The sequence below is a fragment of the Oryctolagus cuniculus genome, chromosome 21 (assembly GCF_051225735.1).
Source record: "Oryctolagus cuniculus isolate XC-2025 breed Fujian yellow rabbit chromosome 21, ASM5122573v1, whole genome shotgun sequence".
NCBI classification, from domain to species: Eukaryota; Metazoa; Chordata; class Mammalia; order Lagomorpha; family Leporidae; genus Oryctolagus; species Oryctolagus cuniculus.
The window spans coordinates 27668110-27683896 of NC_142887.1; the positions used below are offsets into that span (position 1 = coordinate 27668110).

A 15787-nucleotide genomic window follows, 5' to 3' on the forward strand; every position below is an offset into this window, starting at 1 on the left:
ACACAGCACCTATACTCCAGCCACACAGGACCTGGGGTGTCCTCAAGCAGCCCACACCCACCAGCTTTCCTCACCCTTGTCCCTAGTCTTCAAGGGACAGACCTAGCAGGTGTGAGGTGTCCCGCGGTGCGTGTGACTCCCCTTCCTGGCCTGCAGCCCACCCCAGAGCCCCCGACATCTCCGGCCTCACCCTGTAAGAACCCCCTTCTCAAAGAGTCCAATCCCCTCCCCCCATCCTCTCCCACAACAGAGAGACACAAGGGCTTTAGAAACCAGACAAGTTTTAAATATATGTTAGCACAATATTAACATTAAATATGCATCATAAATAAGCCGTATAAATATAAAAATGATTCAAAACTGATATAAAAAATCAATAAATTAGTCGTATCACTCCAGAAATCGGCTCTGGGACCCCCGCCTGGAGGGCCATAGATTCAGCAGGAAAAAAGTCCCCCGAGGCACCACCAGGGGGCGCACCAGCAGCGAGGCTCCCTGAAGACTGGCCGCTTCCCAGCCTCCTGGCCCTTGGTCATTTGCATGTCTGTCCCGATTTACACGGACAATCTGATATCCACTCTGTGTCACCGAGCCCCAGCCGCTGCCAGGCAGAGAGGGCCTTACACGGTCCCCACCCGGCGGGATCTGGGCCCCTCACATCCGTCTAAGACACCTTGCTCCTGTTACAGCTGCCTACAGTGAGGTCACACAGGCGTGCAGGGGTCTGGCCTGGGATACGAGAAGGCATAGGCGGCCCACAGCCCAGGCCCTGACCTCCCGCTGAGAACCAGGCCGGCCCCGTGAAAGGAGGAAGTCCTGGGGGCCTCGGAGAGCAGATCGGGGGACAGTCAGCCCAGCCGTGAGTCAGCCTATGTCATCAGACCCCTGAATCAATGGAAAGTCGGCCCCGCGTGGCCTGACCTGGTCAACCCCACCCCCTCCCCGCGCCAGCCCCGACTGGGGAACTCAGGGCAGGGGGGCCAGCCTGGAGGAGGTAGAAGGGTCTCGCCCAGTTCCACAGCCGCGAAAGTGCACTTCTGAGCCGCAGGGACTCGCATCCCTGGGGCATCGCCCATCACGGCGGCCCCTCTCGGGCTACAGGAGCAGTTTCCCCCTGAGCTTTGGTCTCTTGGTCCTCCTGGAGGGTCGGATGCCAGGGATCTGCTTCGGCAGGTCCTCGGGGGGGCTGTGTGTCGGGCTCGGGTTCAGGCTGTGCGGCCACTCGCTGAAGATCCGGCGGGCAGAGCGCATGAAGCGGTGGTAGCCACACAGGAACCTGCAGCTCTCCTGCTTAGCTTGGAAGACGTGCTGGGAGCGGGTGGGCGGTGGCGGCGGCGGCGGCGGCGGCGAGGGCTCGGAGCCAGCCTGGGTGGGCTTGGCCGGCTCGGAGGAGCCCTGAAGCAGCCGGGTCATGCAGTAGAGGTTGCTCCTGAGCCCCAGGAGGTTGTTGGCGGTGGCCTGCAGCTGCTCCAAGTCCGTGGGCGCGAACAGTTCCTTCTTCATGGTCTCCAGTCTGGGCAGGACGTGGTCTATCGTGGCGTTGAGGGTCCACAGGAAACCGCGCCTGCTCAGCCGCTGCAGGGCAGCCTCACTGGGGAAGTCCCTGGGGTGCTCCGTGCAGGGTTCACTCGGCCCCGGCACCTCCAGGCCTTGGTACTGGATCTGGGGGAGGAGGGAACCGGAGAATCGGGGTGAGCGCTGGCACCCCATAACCAGGTCAGCCTTGAAAATGGAGACCTGGGGTTGGCACTGTGGCTCAATTAATTAATCCTCCACCTGCGGGCAGACACCCCATACGGATGCCGGTTCGAGGCCTGGCTGCTCCACTTCCAATCCATCTCTCTGCTATGGTCTGGGAAAGCAGTGGAAGATGGCCCAAGCCCTTGAGCCCCTGCACCTGTGCGGGAGACCCCAAGGAAGCTCCTGGTTTGGGGTCGGTGCAGCTCTGGCCATTGTGGCCATCTGGGGGGTTAACCAGCAGATGGAAGACCTCTCTCTGTCTCTCTCTGCCTCTCACTGTCTGTAACTCCACCTCTCAAATAAATAAATAAATCTTTTTTTTTTTTTTTTTGACAGGCAGAGTGGACAGTGAGAGAGAGAGACAGAGAGAAAGGTCTTCCTTTGCCGTTGGTTCACCCTCCAATGGCCGCCGCGGCCGGCGCACTGCAGCCGGCGCACCGCGCTGATCCGATGGCAGGAGCCAGGTACTTCTCCTGGTCTCCCATGGGGTGCAGGGCCCCAGCACTTGGGCCATCCTCCACTACACTCCCAGGCCACAGCAGAGAGCTGGCCTGGAAGAGGGGCAACCGGGACAGAATCCGGCGCCCCGACCGGGACTAGAACCCGGTGTACCGGTGCTGCAAGGCGGAGGATTAGCCTAGTGAGCCACGGCGCCGGCCAATAAATAAATCTTAAAAAGAAAAATGCTAGGCCCGCTCCCCACCCCATTCCTGTGACCCACCCCTGTCCCTACTCCTGTTGGACAGAGTCAGAAAGGTCCTAGAAGGTCACGGTAGGCAGGGCCAAGGGGCCCGAGGGCGCTGGTCGGGGCGGGGCATCCTGCACGTGGTGACTGGGGTCTGGGGACCTCGGTGGAGGCAGGTGTGTGTAGGGGCTGGGCCTGGCCCTCCCAGCAGCTCCCTGATTTGCTGATGTCTGCACACACACACCACGGGGCTGGGAACTCACGTAGGGGATCAGCAGGCTCTCAGGGTTCTGCAGGAGGTCCGCCTGGTTCCGCAGCTGGTCCAGGAGCTCCGGGTACCGGCGCGAGCAGCTGCACCTGGCCGTGGTACTCAGAAGCAAGAGTCCAAGGACCACACCTGGGGAGAGAGGGGAGGTGTCACCTAACTCAGGGCCTCGCAGGGTGGAACCCCCATCCCTGGACCCGCACTGGGGCCTCCCTCACCCCGGCTGCCGCCCCAGTGAGTCACTCGCCAGGACCTGAAACCATGTGGGAGGGGACAGGGCCCTCACCAAGGCGGTCTCTCAGCAGAGGTTGCAGTGCTAAAACCAGGAGCTGGGAGGCAGGCACTGTGGCATAGCAGCTAAAGCCACTGCCTGCAATGTCGGCATCCCATATGGACGCCGGTTCGAGTCCCGGCTGCTCCACTTCCGATCCAGCTCTCTGCTATGGTCTAGGGAAGCAGTAGAAGATGGCCCAAGTCCTTGGGCCCCTGCACCCACATGGGAGACCTGGAGGAGACTCCTGGCTCCTGGCTTCACATTGGTTCAGCTCTGGCACTTGCGGTCATCTGGGGAGTGAACCAGCGGATGGAAGACCTCTCTCTCTCTGTAACTCTGCCTCTCAAGTAAATAAATACATAAGATCAGGAGCTGGCTGAGGGCAGCCTGTGGAGGGGACTGGCTCCCACCAAGACCTCAGCACTGAGTGCTGGCCACTGCCTCAGGACCCTAACTTGTCAGCACCCCCTTAAGAGACCTGGGTCCTGCCCCCCACAGGTGGGCTTGAGAGAGCTGTGGGGCAGGCAGCCTGGGAGGGGCCTGGTGCCTGTGCTCTGTCTGCAGACCCAGGAGGTCAAGTTTGGAAAGGACCTGGCAGGTTGCCCAGGGCACACGCCCCTGTTCCCGACAGTTACAATGAGGCTCAGCCAGCCGGTGCTCCCCTGACCTCCCACGCCTCCCTCTTCTCTCCAGCAGGGACAGCCACTTCTCTCAGGTCCCCCAGCGATGCTGCGAGCCACTCAGAAGGTCCCAGGGGGCGGGCCCAGTTACGGCTCTCACCGCACCCCCGCCGTGCACCAGCAACCACGTGGTCGGAAGAGGCCTGTGGCGCAATGGGCCGGAAGGCGGTGACACCATCGTCCCCTTCCTACAAACCGTTCAACCCCGTGGGGAAGACAGGCTGCTGGGGAGGGCTGAGGGGCCAGCCACGGGGCACCCTCATTGCTCCCCTGGGGGGCGGGGGGCTGCTGTGTGTGTGTGTGTGTGTATGCACGTGGGAGCAGGCATCTGTAAGGGTGCACCTGCTCTGCTCACCCGGGCCCAGGGTCTCAGCCTGGGCGACCTCAGGGGACTCCATGCACCTGTTACTGTGTGTGTGCTGCCTGACTGTGTGTGCTCGGGACGCTGGCCTGGCTGCCTTCCTGCCCACCCCGACTCTTCAAATCCAGTCGGGAGGAGAAGGAGGCCCCATGGGCCCCTCCATGCTGTGCACCGCTTCCCCACCCCACCGCTCCCAGTTGCCATCTGCCTCTCTCTCCTGCTTCCTTCACTTCCTCGCTCCCAGAGCTGTCTCAACATCTCCTCCAGGAAGCCTTCCAGGGAGAGCCCTTGTCTACCCGTGGGGATGCTGGGTTCCCCGTGGACCCCTCCGTTTGCCTGGCCTCCTAGCTCTCTCCCGGTCTCAGCATCCCTCTGCCTGGTGCCCGGTCTCCCCAGCTCCCGGAGGGGACAGGTGGCCCCGGCTCAGCGAGCCGAGCCGGCGGGAGGAAGTACTCACTGAACAGCGACCTCCATGTGAGCCGTGCCCGCATGCTGGGTGCCCGCGCTCGAGCCCGTGCCCGCCGCGGGTGACGACTCCCGGCTGGGAGCCCTGCGGGCTGGCAGCCACTTTATGCCCGCCGGGGCGATTGGCCAACACCTCGTGAGGTGGGTGGGGAGGGGGTGGGGGGAGGGCAGGCCTTCTGGGAACATGACCCCAAAAACCAAACTTTCCACGGGCGGCCAATGGGCGCTGGGCGCGGTGCTGTGCCCGCTCCTCCTCCTCTTTTCTTCGAATTCGTTCTTCGAGGTCAGCCCCACGCCCAAGGGTGATGCAAACTGCAGCCTCAGCCCTTCTGGGGTGACAGCGGGGAGCAGGGGGTCCCTGCCATCTCGGGGGAGGCCGGGAGCGGTGAGGGGAGGGGCCGGGAGCCGCGTCTCTCTGCAGGCCCCCGGGCCGATGTCCGCTCAGTACCCGGCGGCCTCGCGGTCACGGAGGTTTGGGGCTGAGGGCAGCGAGACATCCTCCTTCTTGGGTGCCTATCCCGCCCCCTTGCTGGGGCAGTTGGGACATCTGTGAGCGGAAACCACTGGGCTCTGGGCACGGAGCCAGACCCAGGCCGAAAGCCCCTGGTGTTGTGGTTCCAGCCCTGGGACCAGCATCACCACAGCCAGGTTCCTGCTGTGTTGCTGTCTCCCTCTCCTCTCCCATGCACCCCTGCTCAGGCCCCTCTCTGCTCACCACGTCCTCTAGTGGGAACAAGAGGCTTGGGTCAAGGGAAACAGGAGGCTGACATGCTGTGTGACCCGAGGCAAAGCAGTTACCCTCTCTGGGCTGCTGTGGAATGAGGGAGAAAAGCCCTGGCCAGCCCACTTCCTAGGGCTGCTGCTATCATGGACATAAAAGGCAAAAGGCCTTTGAAAGGAAAAGGAAAGATGAAACCAATTCCAAGTATTTGCTCTGGGGGGCGGGATGGAGGGGGTGGGTGAGGACTTGGGGAAGCGGCGAGCTCTGAGGGGAAGCTGGGGAGGGGAGTCGCCCGCCCGGTGACGGTTGGGGACCAGGTTTCACTTTCTCTGAAAGATAGCGATCGTGGGTTGGTTCTCCGCTTGTCTGAACATCAGAGAGGAAACTTGGAGAAGGCACCTCCCCAGCCAGGTGCCGCTGCGCCGTGCTACGAGGCCCGGGGGACAGCAGACAAGGTGCAGGCCATGCCCGGAGGCCTCAGCACGCGCACAGGCCCGGAAGGGGGTCCCTGGCCCGCCCCCTCTGGAGCCAGGCTGGGGTCCCTGGGGCTGCACGGGGAGGCGGGGGTGGCTGGGCTGCTCTGGCCTGCAGAGCCGGAACTGGGAATGGCCAGTTAGCTAGACAGAGGCTGTGCCCACCGCCCTCCACCTCCGCACACACGCCCCGCCGTCTGTGCCAGCCACTCGCAGGTGCATCCAGCCACAGCTGGATGTGACCACACCAGCTCCCTGGTGCTGTCCACTCGCTGGGGGACTCCCCGCTTGGGGCCCAGGACCCACCGTGGCCACGCCCACTCTCATCCGCTAAATTCCTGTGTCTTCGCCTACTCCTGCCCACCGTTCCCTGGGGCCTGTGCCCAGCTGGGATTCTTCTCCATTTCACATCCCTGAGCTCATCTTGCAAGCGCTCCTGGGAGAAAGAGAGGAAACCCGAGTACTGAGAAGTTCAGGGCTGCGGAGCTCCTTGTCCCGTCTCGGGTGTGGCTGGGCTGGCTGCACTTGAACCCAGTGCTCTGCCCTCCCTGCAGTCCCAGGAGGCCACCTTGTGGACAGGTAAGAGAGGGCTTCAAGCCCAGGACTAAGAGCCCTCAATACCCACGTCACCAAAAGCCAGGAGAGCTTGTATATGGCTTTGCTAGGGGACTCTGCACGAGGAGCCGGTTCCCTGGACCCCCCCCCCCAGATACCCAAATCCATGGATGCTCAAGTCTCTTCTGCAAAACAGCATGGTCTTGGGGCCGGCGCTGTGGCATAGCAGGTAAAGCCACCGGCTACAGTGTCAGCATCCCATATGGGTGGCCGGTTCGAGTCCCGGCTGCTCCTCTTCCCATCCAGCTCTTTGCTATGGCCTGGGAAAGCAGTGGAAGATGGCCCAGGTGCTTGGGCCCCTGCACCCACGTAGGAGACCTGGAAGAAGCTCCTGGCTTCTGGCTTTGGATCAGCGCAACTCCGGCCATTGTGGCCAATTGGGGGATGAACCAGCAGATGGAAGACCTCTCTCTGTTTCTCTCTCTCTCTCTCTCTCTCTGCCTCTCTGTAACTCTGCCTTTCAAAAATCTTAAAAAAAAAAAAAAAGGCAGTCTTTGCATCAAACTACACATCGCCTCCCCTGTTCTTTAAATCACCTCTAGATCACCCATGATGCCTGACACATTGCAACCACTGTGTAAATAGCTGTCACGCTGATTGGTTTAGGGGATTATTTCTGAATGTTTTTCGTTCTCGGGTGAATCCGGGGAGGCAGAGCCCTCAGGTGCGGGGAGTGGGGGAGGGGAGGGGCAGTAGTGGTAGCAGGTGCAGCTTAAGCAGCTCAGATTCTATTTCTTCCACCCTGGAGGCTTGGAATCAGATTTGAGCAGAGCGCCGCTGGTGACTGCTGAGCTCCCCCATCCCTGCCTTTTTTTTTTTTTTTTTAAGATTTATTTATTTGAAAGGCAGAGTTACAGAGAGAGAGAGAGAGGTCTTCCGTCTGCTGGTTCACTCCCCAGATGGCCACAACAGCCGGAGCTGCGCCGATCTGAAGCCAGGAGCCAGGAGCTTCTTCCTGGTCTCCCAGGTAGGTGCAGGGGCCCAAGCACTTGGGCCATCTGCTACTGCTTTCCCAGGCCACAGCAGAGAGCTGGATGGGAAGAGGAGCAGCTGGGACTCGAACCGGCGCCCATATGGGATGCCGGCACTGCAGGTGGCAGCTTTACCTGCCACACCACAGCGCCAGGCTGGAGACCCTGGTCTTTGGTTTGAAGATGGCTCTTTGCCACATCCTCACATGACTGTCTTTTGATCTATGCATCCGGGTTCTCATCTGCTCTTCTGAGGCCCCCAGCCAGGTCGGATGGAGCCTCCCCCAATGACCTCCTTCTACTGTAACCATCTCTTTCCAGGGCCCCATGTCCAAATACGGCCACTCTCCGAGATAATGAGGGTGGGGGCTTCCACGTCGGAGCTTGGAGGGGACCCGGTTGGGCTCCTAAGAGCTTACAAAGGAGGCGTGGTTGGGGGCTGCAGGGAGAGGGGCTCAGAGCCTGGGAGCTAGGTGGTGCCTGGAAGAGGCCTCGCAGCCGCACCAGCGCGGGTGAGGGAAGGTGCGTCAGCCGCGCTGGTGAGCTCAGCGCCCAGTGACGTCCCTGCCGCCAGCAGGAAAACCTTGCAACACAGCGCAGCCAGTATAAATAGGCTCCCCGACCACAGGCCCCGGGCTGTCCCCTCTGCCCGCCACGTCAGTCAGGTCCGCGTGATTTGGAGAGGAAGAGCGGCCCGGCTCGGTTCCTCAGAATCACTGTTGGCTCGCTTTTCCGGCCCGCCCTCCCACGGTGGGGGCAAGGACAGAACCTGCAGGGGCCTGGGGGTCAGGGTGGGGTGGAGGAGTCCGGGCAGAGCTGGAGGGGGTGGGGAGGAGGTGGCTCGGCAGCTTCTCGGTCAGATGGAGGTAGACTCCAGGCTCTAGACGCAGTCTGCTTGGGAGCCCGCTGTTCTCTGCCCTCTCATACCCCCACCCCCGTCTCAGCCTCAGTTTCCCCTCTGTGACACAATCAACAATAACAACGAAGACAGATAATCCTGTTTAATAAAAATGGACAAAGGAGGGGCCGGCGCTGTGGCTTAGTGGGTAAAGCTGCCACCTGTAGTGCCGGCATCCCATATGGGCACCGGTTCTAGTCCCGGCTGCTCCGCTTCTGATCCAGCTCCCTGCTATGGCTTGGGAAAGCAGTGAAGATGCCCAAGTCCTTGGGGCCCTGCATCCATGTGGGAGACCTGGAAGAAGCTCCTGGCTCCCTGGCTTCGGATTGGCGCAGCTCCGGCTGTTGTGGCCGTCTGGGGAGTGAACCAGTGGATGGAAGACATCTCTCTCTCTCTCTTTCTCTCTCTGTGCCTCTCTGTAACTCTGACTTTCAAATAAATAAATAAATTTTTTTTTTTATTTTTGACAGGCAGAGTGGACAGTGAGAGAGAGAGACAGAGAGAGAAAGGTCTTCCCTTGCCGTTGGTTCACCCTCCAATGGCCGCCTCTGCAGCCGGCGCACCGCGCTGATCCGATGGCAGGAGCCAGGATCCAGGTGCTTCTCCTGGTCTCCCATGGGGTGCAGGGCCCAAGCACCTGGGCCATCCTCCACTGCACTCCCTGGCCATAGCAGAGAGCTGGCCTGGAAGAGGGGCAACCGGGACAGAATCCGGCGCCCCGACCGGGACTAGAACCCCGGTGTGCCGGTGCCGCAAGGTGGAGGATTAGCCTAGTGAGCCGCGGCGCCGGCCTAAATAAATAAATTTTTAAAAACAAAATGGACAAAGGCTTTGAAGAGACACGTCTCCCGGAAAGACAGACAAGCAGCCGACAACCACGTAGAAAGGTGCTCACGTGTTTTTATCCAGCCTGGGGTGGGGGCAGGGGAGGGGAATCCAAACTACGAGCTCCCGCATCACACCGCACACACCATCACACAGTGGGAAACCAGTGAGCACGCGCAAGGCTGGAGCCCCGGATGTCAGTGGCAGGGAGGTGCAGTTGGAGCTCCCGGAAGGGTCACAGGTGGAGCAGTCTGGAGCCCAAGGACCCTACTCCCAGACACAGACCCTGGAAATGCCATGCGCACGGAAACCCACACAGGTTCATGAGAGCAACTATTCATGGCAGCCAGCCAGCCAGCATCGAAAGCGGCCCACGTGGCTGCCAGTGGAAAGTGGACTCACAGTGGGAACGCAGTTTTTTATAAGTTTTTTTTTTTTTTTTGACAGGCAGAGTGGACAGTGAGAGAGAGAGAGAGAGAGAGAGAGAGAGAGAAAGGTCTTCCTTTTGCCGTTGGTTCACCCTCCAATGGCCGCCACAGCCGGCACGCTGCAGCTGGTGCACCGTGCTGATCGGATGGCAGGAGCCAGGTACTTCTCCTGGTCTCCCATGGGGTGCAGGGCCCAAGCACCTGGGCCATCCTCCACTGCACTCCCAGGCCACAGCAGAGAGCTGGCCTGGAAGAGGGGCAACCGGGACAGAATCCGGCGCCCCGACCGGGACTAGAACCCGGTGTACCGGTGCCGCAAGGCAGAGGATTAGCCTAGTGAGCCGCGGCGCCGGCCTCATAAGGTTTTTAAAAACAGATTTTATTTATTGGAAACACAGAGCAAGCCAGAGCAAGCCAGAGAGAGAAAGAGAGAGAGAGAGCAAGAGAGCACTTCCATCCATAAGTTCACTCCCCAAAGGCCCACAACAGCTAAACCAGGCTGAAGCTGCAATGAACTCCATCCGGGTCTCCCACATGGGTGATGGGAGGCAGGACCTCGAGCACTTGGGCCATCTGCTGCCTCCCAGGCGCATCAGTAGGGAGCTGGATCAGAAGTGGAGCAGCCGGGACTTGAACCTGCACTCTGATGTGGGCTGTGCGAGAGTCCTAAGTGGTGGCTTAAACCTGCTGTTTTTCAACGCCCGCCCCAGTGAAAAAGTCGCCAAGTCACGAAAAGGAATTAAAAACTGAGATAAGCTCCAATAGAAATGAAGCTTGAAAAGATGATGTTAAGTAGGAAAAGCCAAGACCCAGCAGTCCACGCACCCTGTGGTCCCACTTACATGAGACATGCGGAAGAGGAAAACCCGCAGACGGACCGCAGCTGCGCGCTCGGCGGGAGCCGGGGGATCCAGAGCTGGCGAGCGACAGCCAGTGGGCACAGAGCTCTTTGTAGTGATGATGAAGACACTCTGGAGTTAGACTGCAGTGGTGCTTGCACACTTGCGTGCAAATGCTCAGGCCCACGGACACACGGCTGCAGGTGTGCGAATCGCGTCGGAAATTTGATTTGAAAAATGCGGTGGCAGCGCGGCCGCTCAGGACGAACCGCATCTTCGGGGAGAGGCCGAGCGTGAGTGCCTGGCCCGCAGCAGGTAACCCAAACACACCTACCCAGTGGCCCTGTGGCAGATGAAGACGCACATTCGCTTATGTCACAGGGTGGCTGCGAGGGCGGTTGGGAAAGGCCTTGTTACATAAACGCCCGGGGTGAGTGCGGCTCCACCAGGCGCCTGCCCCGAGAGGTCAGTGAGGTCACTCCTGGCCTTGGAATCCCAGGCTCACAGCCTATGCAGAGTTCTCCCGGGGGCCTGTCCTGCCCTCTGCTCCCAGTGCTTCCCCCAGACTGGGTAATTGACCCCTCCCAGGGGCTTGAAAACCTATTCAGAGAAGTATAGTATGGGGTATTGGGGGGGATCCCTTTTTTTAGGTTTATTTATTTATTTATTGAAAGGCAGAGAGGGAGAATTTTTCTACCCATTGATTCACTCCCCAAATGCCCATAATAGCCAGGGCAAAGCTGGGGGTCTGGAACTCCATCCAGGTCTCCCTCACGGTGGCAGGGACACAGGCATGTAGGTCCATCCTCTGCTGTCGCCCAGGCACATTAGCAGGGAGCTGGATCGGAGGCGGAAGAGTTGGGATTCGAACCAGGCATTCCCGTATGGATGTGGAGGTCCCAAGCGCTGGCTTAAGGGGCTGCACCGCGACCTCCCTCTTCTTGTCCACTCACCCCAGCTGTACCCCAGACAAGGCTGGTCACGGGGAGCCCCCAGACCGTGGGGTGACCGCCACCATGCAGGCAGGGTGGCAGGAGGCAGCACTGGCCTTCTGTTGTCTCCAAGCCCAGGTCCTGTCTGTGAGGTGGGGACCAGCGATGACCCCAGGGGGGTCAGAGCCAAACCCTCACACTGAGATATCAACGCTAAAGAAAAGCGGCCCCCTGGGGCCAGTGCTGTGGCACAGCGGGTTAAAGCCCTGGCCTGAAGCGCCGGTTAAAGCCCTGGCCATATGGGCGCCGGTTCTAGTCCTGGCTGCTCCTCTTCAGATCCAGCTCTCTGCCATGGCCTGGTAAAGCCATCTCCCCTGCACCCGTGTCGGGGACCCAGAAGAAGCTCCTGGCTCCTGGCTCTGGATCAGCACAGCTCTGGCCATTGCGGCCATCTGGGGAGTGAACCAGCGGATGCAAGACCTCTCTCTCTGTCTCTACCTCTCTCTGTAACTCTGTCTTTCAAATAAATAAAAATAAATCTTAAAAAAAAAATCAGTCCCTGGGGCGGCTGTGGCTCTGCAGTGTGTAAGCTGCTGCCTGGAACACTGTGTCCCCTGTAGGAATTGCCTGATTCAAGACCCAGCTGCTCCACTTCCAATCCAGCTTTGTGCTAGTGCACCTGTAGGGCAGCAGGTGGTACCTCAAGGACTTGGGTCCCTGCTTCCCACATGGGAGGCCCGGATGGAGCTCCTGGCTCCTGACTTTGGCCTGGCCCAGCCCCTGCCATTGCAGACAGTGGCAGAGTGAACCAACAGATGGAAGATCTCTCTCTGTCTCTCTGTTGCTCTGCCTTTCAAATAAGTAAATCTCAAGAAAAAAAAAAAAACACTAAACAAGGAGAAGGAAGTCCACGGAGCCCTCACCCTTCTCAGGGTGATGAGATGCAACACGTATGTTGAAACACCAGGTCATTGCCAAGGACGTTTTGGGGCACATTTCCGGAATCTTCTGTGGGCCGGGCCCAGTGCCACGCCTTCCAGGTGAATCTTTGCAACCACCTTAGGAAGCCAGTATCACTGTCCCCATTCTATAGATGGGAAAGTGGAGGCTTGGGAAGCAGAGTTCAGGGCAGGTCTGAGCCTTAGAGCGACGAGATTAGCCAGCATGCCCCACGGGCTTCTGGGGTGGTGGGAGGGGCTTCACTGAAGAGGGGGAGGGAGAAGCAGGTCAGAGAATGGTGGGGAGGAAGCCTGGAGGGAGGGGTCCCGGCAGCCCCCCGTGGGAAGGGCTCATACAACACAGCCTGTGCTTAGGACAGGCTCCTGGCTCCCATGGCCACTAAGACCGTCCACCTGCCCAGCCTCCCTCCTACCTCTCTCACCTGCTGCCTTCTCTGGCCATCTTTGGTCCCTAGGGGAATTGAGTGCTCACCTCAGGGCCTTTGCACAGCCGGTGTCCACTTCCTGCACAGTCCACCTAGTGAGGTGCCTCCCAGACGTGCAAGCCCAGTCCAAGCTTGACCTCTTCAGGGAAGACCTGACCTTCCTCCACGCCAGCCTGGCTGGTCCCTGTCCCCTGGGACCCCTCCTAGAGGACTACCCACCTCTCCATGTAGCACTCTCCCGAGGCGCAGACTGCAGATTCCAAGAAGATGTGCATTAAGCTGGCGGCTTGCCATTCGCTGCCTCCTTAGGACAGGTGCGTGGTGGCTCCCCCTGCAGGGACCCAGCGTGGTCCGTCCCACACCTGTGGCAGCCTCAGCCGGGGCTCTAGGGGGGCGGGGCCCGTTGCCCAGGAGCAGCCTCCTTCAAAGGAGGACCCCGCCCCAGGGAAGTGCGCACGTGCTCCTTCCAGCTCGCCTGGCACGTGATGTCCTTTCTGAACAGTCTCGTCTGGGAAGATGCTGACTTTTTCCTTTATGCTACTTTTTTTTTTTTTAAAGCAAATTTAAGATCTGCTTCTTCGTCTACTTGCAGATTGCAACACTTTCCTGGAAATCAAACCCCCTCCCCCCCAGAAAAAAAAAAAAAAGAAAGCCAATGCATTTCCCAGGCTTCCTTTAAGGAATTCATTCGGAGCCAAGGGCACATGAGCTGCACCGGTCCGCTCCTTGGAAGCGAGGCTGTGTCCTCGCTGGCACGGGACAAGCCCGCGTTTTGCAAAAAACAAAGACATCTCGCAAAACTAAAGCAGACGCTCAGCCTCTATGGAAGTCCCTAAGAGACGCTGTGTGTGCTGGGCACTGGGCTGGCGACAGAGCATGACTCAGCGAGAAGAAAGTGCAGTGTCAGGTGAATCCGCTGGGGGTGCCGTTTTACACCTAAGTTCTGAGCGAATGCACGTGGTACCCCAGGGTCTAGCAATGTCCCTGTGTCCTGGGCGGGAAGCAGATCTCTGTGACTCAGCTGGGGGGTGGGGGTGGGCTCGGGGCTGGGATGACATCACCGTCCTGGGAAGCCATCTCCCCCAACCCTGCAGGGCAGGAGTGGGGGGCCAAGCCCAAGGCAAGCCCCCTTGCGGGGTGTCTTTGCACGTGGATCTGTTTCCTGTGGCACTGGGAGCTGGGAGGGCTGGGTCTGGGGCGCAGGCCGGGTGGGGGTGGAGGGGAGGAAGAAGCGACAGCACAGAGCTCGCTCTCGGTGCACGACTCGGATGCAGTAAGCAGGAAAGACCAAAAGCTTTGCTCAACAGAAAAGGCAACTGGAGAAAGCTGCTCGGAAGAGCCCGGCCTGGCTTCCGGCGGGGCTGTGGGTGGAGGAATGACAGCCTCTCTCCCACGGCGAGTCGGGACGCCCAGGCGGCCGCACTGGACGAGGAAGTGACCTGGAGCAGATGTCTGGAACGGATGCTTTCTCCCCACCCTGTTCTTGGGGAGGTTCCCAGGAACTTTGGGCATGCATTGTATTGTACTTAAGACTCCTGGGGCCGGCGCTGTGGCGCAGCAGGTTAACGCCGTGGCCTGCAGTGCCGGCATCCCATACGGGCACCGGTTTGAGTCCTGGCTGCTCCACTTCCGATCCAGCTCTCTGCTGTGGCCTGGGAAAGCAGTAGAAGATGGCCCAAGTCCTTGGGCCCCTGCACCCACGTGGGAGACCTGGAAGAGGCTCCTGGCTCCTGGCTTCGATCAGCACCACTCTGGCCATTGCAGTCATTTGGGGAGTGAACCAGCAGATGGAGAACCTCTCTCTCTCTCTCTCTCTCTCTCTCTCTCTGGCTCTTTCAAATAAATCTTAAAAAAAAAAAAAAAAAAAAAAAAAAAAAAGACTTCCTTATTTATTTTAAAGGCAGAGAAACAAAAAAAAAAAAAAAAAAAAAAGAAATCCTCCATCCATTGGTTCACTCCCCAAATGGCCCCCAATAGCCAGGTCTGGACCAGGCCACAGCCAGGAGCCAGAAACCCCATCCAGGTCTCCCATATGGGTGGCGGGGCCCCAAAGATTTGGGCCATCTTCCATTGCTTTCCCAGGCACATCAGCAGGGAGCTGGATTGGAAGCTGAGCAGTCAGGACTCGAGCTGGTGCTCCCATGGGAGGCTGGCAGGTGGTGGGTTAACCCGCTGTGCCCCACCCTGGTCCCCAGACGTTCATCTTCACGTATTTCCCAGGGGGAGAGAAGGCCATGGAAGCTTACTCTACCCAAGGACGATGGGCGTGAGCAGCTGGGGTCAGGGGAGCTGTCCCCAGAGGCAGCCCGCAGGGAAAGCAGGTAGAGAAAGGAAGGCATTGGCTTTGCACAGGTGCAGGGAAGCCAAAAGCTGCCAACAGGCGATGCTTCCACAGGTCACAGGGCAAACCGAGCAAGGGTGCAGTAGCCAGGCACCAGAGCGCCTGAGTCTGGTCCTAGCTCCTCTTACTTCTCCAGCGTCCCACTAACGTGCACCGTGGGAGGGCACATTTTAGCAGCAGGTGTTGTGGCACAGAGGGTTCAACTACTGCCTGTGGCACCAGCATTCCAGACCAAAGCGCCGGTTCGAGTCCCGGCTGCTCTGCTTCCGCTCCAGCTCCCTGCTATGGCCTGGGAAGGCAGCAGCAGATGGCCCAAGTGCTTGCACCTGCGTGGGAGACCCGGAAGAAGCTCCTGGCTCCTGGCTTTGGATCGGCGCAGCTCCGGCCGTTGTGGCCATCTGGGGAGTGAACCAGCGGATAGAAGACCGTCTCTCTTTCTCTCCCTCTCTCTGTAACTCTGCCTTTCAAATCAATCAATCTTAACTCACTTGAAAACACATCAACCCCAGGAAGCCTAATGGAGCTGGGATGCCGTGAGTCAGGCGGGGGCAGGAGAAAGTCGCAGGCCTCCCACGGCCCTTCCTGTTCCACAGGCGGCAGGCAGTGGGGGCAGACAAGGCTTGCTTCAGTGTTAGACCCAGGCCCAGGGCGGCCTGGAGGGCCAGGCGGCTGGCGAGGGTCTCCAGTGTGGCCCTCCCATGCAGGGGGCTGTGATGGGGGAGGGAGGGGACATGTGCTGACAGGGTGATGGAGGCTGGGGCAGGGGGTGCAGGGGAGACCACTGGGGCGGCAACCCAGGTGAGGAACCGTGTGGCTGAGCGAGGGCCGGGGGCAGGTCCTTCGGGGTCAGGACAGGAGCCCGGAATTGGCGGCTCTGGGCACAGGGCAGC

The 15787-nt window shown here is 59.8% G+C and overlaps 1 protein-coding gene across 1 annotated transcript; it reads right to left on the reverse strand.

The window, feature by feature from the left end:
• Nucleotides 1-261: 261 nt before the first annotated feature.
• OSM (oncostatin M) lies at nt 262-4598 on the reverse strand. Its single transcript, XM_008274704.5, has 3 exons — nt 4463-4598; nt 2689-2822; nt 262-1662 (listed from the first exon to the last, which is right to left on the reverse strand). Exons 1-3 carry the CDS (start codon nt 4494-4496, stop codon nt 1096-1098), a joined length of 735 nt encoding a protein of 244 aa, XP_008272926.2. The 5' UTR covers nt 4497-4598; the 3' UTR covers nt 262-1095.
• Nucleotides 4599-15787: the final 11189 nt, after the last annotated feature.

Coding starts and splice junctions, on each gene's coding strand:
- OSM (XM_008274704.5), bottom strand. CDS start 4,496: ATGCGGGCACGGCTCACATGGAGGTCGCTGTTCA. Junction 2,823..4,462: donor CACATGGAGGTCGCTGTTCA/GTGAGTACTTCC, acceptor CTCTCTCCCCAG/GTGTGGTCCTTGGACTCTTG. Junction 1,663..2,688: donor AGAGCCTGCTGATCCCCTAC/GTGAGTTCCCAG, acceptor CTCCTCCCCCAG/ATCCAGTACCAAGGCCTGGA.